We start from the raw sequence: 7,899 nt of genomic DNA, 5'->3' as shown, positions 1-7,899 counted from the left end.
AGATAAGTATTTATGTTGAGAAACTCGTTTTACTGCTGCTTTCTTTTGTTTGAGACATTATAAACCTTTTCATTTGGATTTTGTAAAATCATAGCAGTGTTTCTCAGAGCATGTTCCCATAGATCGACTGAACCAATAAACGTCCCATAAAATATCAGATATGAGAGCAACAGATTGACTAATGATCCTTAGGACTTTATGAAACATCTTTAAGTTGAGCAGCGTTTGTCCTGTAAACTCTTCACAGATATCACCAAACAATCAAGCTTTTGTAAGTCTGCTATTTTTCTTCTTCAGGACCTGACAGAAACATTAGTCCCATTACAAATAAACACATGAACCAAACACACTGAATACAGGGACAAATGTAAATGTGTGAATACAGGAGGAGCTCTGACATCACTGTAGTTCAGAGAGATTCAGAGAAAGTGAAACTAACTTGATCAACAACAATATGGACGCCTGAAACGATCAACCTCTTTAAACAACAGAATATTTATTGATCCGTTCACAGAGTCTTGTGGACACATCTGATCCTCACAGGTAAGAGATAGAAATGTAAGAGAGATTGTGCTGAACTGGTTTCTAATGGAAGTGAACTGGTTTAGTAGGTTTATGTCGTACTGGAATAAGTTGAACAGAACCAGGTTTAAGCATATCAAATACTTAATTATTTTAGTTGTTCACTGCACTGAAATGATATCAGAATTGTATTTAAATATGTCATTTGATTGGTTGTCAAGCAAAGTTTGGTGTTTCTGTCATTTTGTCACATGGCAGAAAGACTAAAGAAGCAGGAAGTAAATAAAATTTCATTTAAACCTCAGTGACTAAATACACATTAGGAGCAAATATTAGATGTTTCTTATAAGTTCTTTGATCATTCAATAACATTTATATTCTTGAAAACGAAGAGGGAAGAACAATGGCAGAATCTTCACCAACACAATCAAGAAAAACCAGGAGACGGAGTATTGAGGCTATACCTCCATGTAAGTCAATAAACAAAAGATTAAAAAAAAAACAAGAAGAATGAATTAGTGCATGAATAACTTTCACTCTTCTCATATAATATTTAATATGTAGTTCAGGAGTGTACAGCAGCAGATAATAAAATCATTTCAAATCAAGATTTCAAATCAATATTGCTCCTTCTATTTATTTATTTGGTACAGTATGTGTTCGTGTTTTATTATTATTATTATTGTTATTTAAGTCCTTCAAGCAAAAGCCATTAAATCAAAAAGTCAAATGTGTTTTCAAACTTTAGACTAGTAGTGAAGGTGATTTATCTTCATCATTTCTCTCTCCAGCGATGTCTTCCTCCAGCGGTCCACTGACTGAGGAGCTTCAGTGCTCTATATGCCTGGACTTGTTCACTGATCCAGTCAGCACTCCATGTGGACACAACTTCTGCAAGACCTGTCTGAATAAGTGCTGGGACAACAGCCAGACCTGCAACTGTCCATATTGTAAAGAAACATTCAAGCACAGACCTGATCTCAAGATTAACACCACACTCCGAGAAGTTGTAGATCACTATAAAAAGAAAAGTCCTGAGAAAAAAGCTGAAGTTCTGTGTGACGTCTGTGAGGAAAGAAAGCTGAAAGCCCTGAAGTCGTGTCTGGTGTGTCAGAGCTCTTACTGTGAAACTCACCTGGAGCCTCATTCGAGAGTGGCAGGTTTAAAGAAACACAAACTGATCAATCCTGTGAGTAATCTGGAGGACTATATATGTCAGAAACATGAGAGACCTCTGGAGCTGTTCTGTAGAGATGATCAGACATGTGTGTGTCCGATCTGCACTGTGACAGACCACAAGAACCACAACACTGTTTCTTTAGAAGAGGAGAGTGAAGAGAAGAAGGTAGAAGTTACTGACAAACTGATTTTAAATGGCTCTTATCACGAGGAAACACATGTTCTTTAATATAAATGAATCAGTTATGAAAACATATTGTGTGTTGTTCTCTGTCTATAGACTCAACTGATGAAGACACAGAAAGACACGCAGCAGATGATCCAGGACAGAATCAAGAAGATTCAAGATGTCAAACACTCAGCAGAAGTCAGAAAAGTGAGTTTAAAATAATTTAATTAAATTAATTTTAATATCTATCATTGTTTATTGGATTGTTGTATAAAAGCAATTTCACACTCACAGTCACACTGCTGGTCTGAATATCGACACGTCTGTGATTCCCTGATCACTTAGTAAAGTAATAACACATCTCTCCTCAACAACACACATGATTTGAGGAATCATTCAGTGCAAACGGGGCAGAATGAGGGATTTTGAAAACCGGCTAAAAACACTGAAGTATGAGAAATAATAACACTGATTCTTCTCTTAACAAACGCCACTAATAATGTGTTGATTGTCCTGGTTGAGCAGAGAAACACAGAGAAGGAGAAAGCAGCCCGTGTGGAGCTCTTCACTGATCTCATCCGCTCCATTGAGAGATGTCAGACTGAACTGCTGGAGATGATGGAGGAGCAGCAGAAAGCAGCAGAGAAACAGGAGGAAGAGCTCATTGAAGAGCTGGAGCAGGAGATCACTGAGCTAAAGATGAGAAACACTGAGCTGGAGCAGCTCTCACACACTGAAGATCACCTCCACCTCCTACAGGTCAGTCAACATCTCTCTGATCAATGATAATGCAGTATATGACACCATAACACTCCCCATGCTGAAGGATTTCTCCTCTCTCCTGCTGTAGATTTACTCATCCCTGTGCAGCTCTAGAAACACCAGGAACTGGTCTGAGATCAGTGTGAAGACTGATGAGAGTCTGGAGACTCTGAGGAGAGCTCTGACTAAACTGCAGGACTCTCTACAGGAGAAACTCACGCAAACTGGTACGACAATATCAAATACACCGTACAGATACATATATTTATCATCTTTTAATATCAGTATTTCGGCATAAAAATATCTAAAGGTAAAAATTTCATAACATGTTCACAAAACATTCCCAAAGATGTTCTAAAAAGGAGGAATATTTCGAGCTCAAACTCAATAGGAGTTCAGGGATTCTCTAAACATCAGCAGAGAAACATTGATCAGATAAAACATGATGTTGTTCACAATTCTTTAAATATAACCTTAAATCTTGTCTATAATTCCACACATAAACATGTCAAAGATCTGATGGTGTTTATTGTCATTAGTCTCTACAGAACTGAAGAGGAGACAGCAGTATGCAGGTACAGTGTGCTGTCTGCACTACACTAGATTACATTCAGATACTCACAGCTTCATCACTGACCGACAGTATGATTAAACACTGATTACATATTACACACATCTTCACTAAATATCTGTATTGTGAATTTGTGATTTATATTCTCTGTTTTCTCAGTGGATGTGACTCTGGATCCTGATACAGCTCATCCTAAACTCATCCTGTCTGATGATGGAAAACAAGTGAGACATGGAGACATTATACAGAAACTCCCAGACAAACCAGAGAGATTTGATACATGTCACTGTGTCCTGGGAAAGGAGGGATTCTCCTCAGGGAGATTTTATTTTGAGGTGCAGGTGAAGGGAAAGACTAAATGGACTTTAGGAGTGACCAGAGAATCCATTAACAGGAAGGGAGTGATCACACTGAGTCCCAGTAATGGATGCTGGACTGTGGGTCTGAGGAATGGGAATGAATATTGGGCCTTTGCTGATTCTACTATCTCTCTGCCTCTGAGAGTGAAGCCGCAGCGGGTCGGTGTGTTTGTGGATTATGAGGAGGGTCTGGTCTCCTTTTATGATGTGGAGTCCAGCTCTCATCTCTACTCTTTCACTGATCAGTCTTTCACTGGGAAACTCTATCCATATTTTAACCCGTGCTTTAATGCTGGATGTACAAACTCAACTCCACTGATCATCACACCTGTCAATTACAATAAATGAATTTTCTGCCGTAATATGAAATACACAATGAAAATGATTTATATAATTACAAATCTAAATATTAGATTTATTATACTTTGGAGTGCTGTCAATACAGAGAACAACGACAAAAATCGGTGTTGCCTACACCGTGTTATCCTCTTTTTAAAATTTGCACCCTGTTGACTTCAATGGGGCAAGTTTTAAACCTGCTTTTAGCCTCTTAACATCCTTGATGTGTCATTACAAGTGCACAGCTAATGTGAGTGATTCCTCGAGTTCACGCGCGTGATCATAGGTAACTAAACCTATGCGTGTGAACTCGACAATCGATTACTATGGACTTCGACCGAAAACAGGAAGAAAATACAGGTATGTGCGCTGGCTGAAATAACATCATTTTTATTAATATCTTTCACATCTACTGCAGTCAGATTCACCCGTGATCACTCTGAAGGAATCACTCACATGACCTGTGCACTTGTAATGACACATCAAGGATGTTAAGAGGCTAAAAGCTGGTTTAAAACTTGCCCCATTGAAGTCAACAGGGTGCAAATTTTAAAAAGAGGATAACAAGGTGTAGGCAACACCGATTTTTGTCGTTGTTCTCTGTATTGACACCACTCCAAATTTACAAAAAAATTAGCTCAATGTTGAAATTGACCGGAGTTCTCATTTAAGTACCTGATTAAAAATCTCCTTGCATTGTGACATTATTACCTTGCAGTTCGCTTACTGTAAATGTAGCACTGAGGATGTAAAAAGGGACAGATAAATTTGTGCCCCCTTCAAATTTTGAACGTGGTAAAGACATTATTGTCACATTTATTTGTATTACTGGATTGCACTGTTCATTTCGGTTAAACTCATGTTCGTCAGCAGGGGGCACCCAAGCGTTACATTACGCATCAGTAGCTGACTTATGCTGCGTTCACACCAAACACGAATATGCGTCAAAATTCGCGCCTGCCGCGTCTACACTGTAAAAACTAAAGGAGCCTCAAGTATCCTGTTGGATACTCAAGGAACTTCAAAATGTAATTTTGGTGCCTCAGAGCTCTTTCTCCTATAGTAGGGTTACTGGAGGAGCATTGACAATCTTTGAGGTTCTTGCTGGAACTTATGGGATCCTTTAAGCACTTTGTATTTACTTCAGAGGTTCTGGAGTCACCTTTTCATTACCATGAGACCTCGAAGTGCTTTGGGGGAAAATAGAGGAACTTAAATGTGATAAAAGGGTTATTGGAAGATCTTTTAACATTTAAGTGGTTCCTGGAAGATCTCTTATATTAAAGCCAGCATCTGGAGGACCCCAATGGTTCAGTGAGGCCCGAATTAGATTATTATTCTATTATTATTATTATTATCCTATTATTATTATTATTATTATTATAGGCTACTTAAGTTTGATTCAGTATACATACCCAGGTGAAAAAGACGTACTATTAAATGTATTAAAAATGTACTTGAGTGTGTTTTTAGTAGACCTACAATACAAATATAGCCTACTTTAATGCATTTTTATTATTATTATTATTATTATTATAGGCAAGTTTGATTCAGTATACATACCCAGGTGAAAAAGATGTACTATTAAATGTATTAAAAATGTACTTGAGTGTGTTTTTAGTAGACCTACAATACAAATATACTTTAATGCATTTTTAATACATTTAACAGTAACTATAGTCTTTTTCACTTGGGTAGATTACATATATTTAGTATAGGCCTATTTTATAAAGTCATTTAAACCTTAAACAACAACACTAAATAATAATAATATTATGAAGAAGAAGAAGCAGGAGGAGAAAAGTATTATTCTGTCACGAAACTGCTGCTATTCCCAGTCTGCTGTCGTCGCTTCAGTGATGCTCGCGCTGCTCGCGCGCAACAAAGCTCAGCTGATCGTCATCAGGAAACTAAGTAACGGCTCCTCTCATCAAAGCTTCCGCCGTTTATTCGGCTCTCCATTACAAGGTTTGTAAACTCGCCAAATAAATATAAATACAGAGTCTACTCACTATATACCCAGCAAACATTTGGACGTTTAATGACCGTTGAAAAGACGTCCGTCCGAGACGTCCCGTCATGGTTGAAAAATAGTTCCAAAATGGAAGTTGAACCGACGTCATTTCTGGCCGTGAATTCCACGTCTCTTCTGGCCGTGAATTCCACGTCTCTTCTGCGCGTCCCTGGACGTCTAAATGCGTCGTCATATGTGTTTAAATGTGTTGCTGCATAATTTAAGTGTATATATAAGCCTGCATATAAAATAATCACACACCTATTGTGTAACATCGTGAAAGACAATCAAGTCTTGAGGTTTAGCCTACACATCTTGACAAAGGTTCTAAAAAGGTCCAAAATTGGTCCAGTCAGACCTGAACGTCAATAAATGTTTTAATCACGTGGACATCAAAAACAATAACACTCTATTTGTAAACATAAGCAAAAAAGAAGCATGTTCTGATTAAGCACAACATTTTATTGATATTGAACAGCCAAAATTTCTCTTTATTTTTTTTCAATGTTTAACATTTCGTGAACTTAGAATTATAAGGTTCTATCTCCACTTTTGGTTGAAATTGAGTTTTTGACAATCTGATCCATTAGGTGTTTATTAATGCCTGTGTGGTGTTATTTTTGTAAAAAAAAAAAAAAAAAAAAAAAAAAAAAATTGTTAGTAGTTATTAATAAAATAAAAGGTTCCATCTCACAAAACATAAACCGAGTTTAAAAACTTTGATGCTCAATAAACTACAATAAACGGAGATAGAACCTTATAATTCTAAGCTCTCGATTTGTTAACCAAACTAAAATACCAATTGCAAAATACTGAATTATTATATAAAGATAGTTCACCCAAAAATGAAAGTTATGTAATTTACTCACCAAATTCCAAACCTGTATGAGTTTCTTTCTTCTGCTGAACACAAAAGAAGATATTTTGAAGAATGTTTGTAACCAAGCAAATAGAGCATCCACTGACTACCATTGTTGGAGAAAAAATGATTATTAATGGGAAGCGACATCTGCTTGGTTACAAACATTCTTCTAAACATCTTTGTGTTTAGCATAGAAAGGTATACAGGTTTGAAACATGAGGTTGAGTAAATGATGACAATTTTCATTTTTGGGTGAACTATCCCTTAAACACATTGTTTGGCTCATTTTTGTATCCACCACCCCCAGCTCTTCCTGGAGTGTGTTTCAGGTGTTCTGCCATTGCTGCATCAATTTCAGTGTCTGTAGCATGTGGGCTCCACCTCTTCACAGCATCTAAGGGAAGATAATATATTTCTTTTTAAAATAAATGAAAATTAAAAATTTGAGGTAAATGACATGCACTTATTTTCAAAATATTTGTATGGTCTTCAGCTAAATTCAAAACAGCATTTCTCCCCTGCCTCTTCAATACCACTGTGGTGCCCTTGAGAAAGACCCTTAACTAGGTGTGTAACAGTGAGAAAGTGAACAGGACATTTCTGATAAAGACAGGTGGGCTGTGATGTCCCCTGAATAGACATGTTTAGCAATTCTAAAATTACAAAATATTTTTAAAGCAGTTACTGAAAACATACATGTTCAAATCCAGCTAAACATTTCATTCTACTTCAGATAATTTACTTTCTGAAAGAAACTCTCAAAAGGCTACATTAATAATTTACAGTAATAACTTTGACTGTATCATTAAACATACTTTATACTATGGTACCGTTGTATAAGTTCAAAGCAACTTTTAGCCTACTAGCTAATTTTAGCCAAACTCACGTTAACGTTAGCCAATTTCAGTTGACAATGTGGGCATCATTTCTTTCGGTTCATTCATGTCAAACAAGTAAAACTCTAGCACGTGAATCTAATAATACAAAATGTACGTACCCAACAGTAGATTTTTAATAATATGGGCCTCAATTCCTCCTCTCTTCGTGGTTGTTCAAACTTCAGTGTTCCGGAGTGACTGAGTCTATGGGGAAAACGCGTTAACATCTCGTGAGATAATCTAA

The 7,899-nt window shown here is 36.9% G+C and overlaps 1 protein-coding gene across 2 annotated transcripts; it reads left to right on the top strand.

The window, feature by feature from the left end:
• The first annotated feature begins 414 nt into the window (after positions 1-414).
• On the top strand, positions 415-3,928 carry LOC308697510 (E3 ubiquitin-protein ligase TRIM39-like). Of its 2 annotated transcripts, XM_081376814.1 has the most exons (8): positions 430-543; positions 915-992; positions 1,314-1,867; positions 1,982-2,077; positions 2,396-2,629; positions 2,721-2,859; positions 3,172-3,207; positions 3,363-3,928. In XM_081376814.1, exons 2-8 carry the CDS (start codon positions 926-928, stop codon positions 3,908-3,910), a joined length of 1,674 nt encoding a protein of 557 aa, XP_081232940.1. In that variant the 5' UTR covers positions 430-543; positions 915-925; the 3' UTR covers positions 3,911-3,928. The 2 variants fall into 2 exon arrangements, with proteins under 2 accessions (XP_081232941.1, XP_081232940.1); XM_081376815.1 differs by lacking the exon at positions 915-992 and having other exon boundaries at positions 415-543.
• The last annotated feature ends 3,971 nt before the right edge of the window (positions 3,929-7,899 follow it).

Source organism: Scardinius erythrophthalmus (genome assembly GCF_964197995.2).
Source record: "Scardinius erythrophthalmus genome assembly, chromosome: 10".
NCBI lineage: Eukaryota > Metazoa > Chordata > Actinopteri > Cypriniformes > Leuciscidae > Scardinius > Scardinius erythrophthalmus.
This window is presented reverse-complemented; position numbering and strand designations above follow the sequence as displayed.

Bases quoted from the DNA above. Each gene is read 5' to 3' on its own strand.
- LOC308697510 (XM_081376814.1), top strand. From the start codon at position 926: ATGGCAGAATCTTCACCAACACAATCAAGAAAAACCAGGAGACGGAGT. The intron at 2,630-2,720 runs GTCAGTCAACAT...CTCCTGCTGTAG, and splicing joins ATCACCTCCACCTCCTACAG to ATTTACTCATCCCTGTGCAG. The intron at 3,208-3,362 runs GTACAGTGTGCT...CTGTTTTCTCAG, and splicing joins GAGGAGACAGCAGTATGCAG to TGGATGTGACTCTGGATCCT.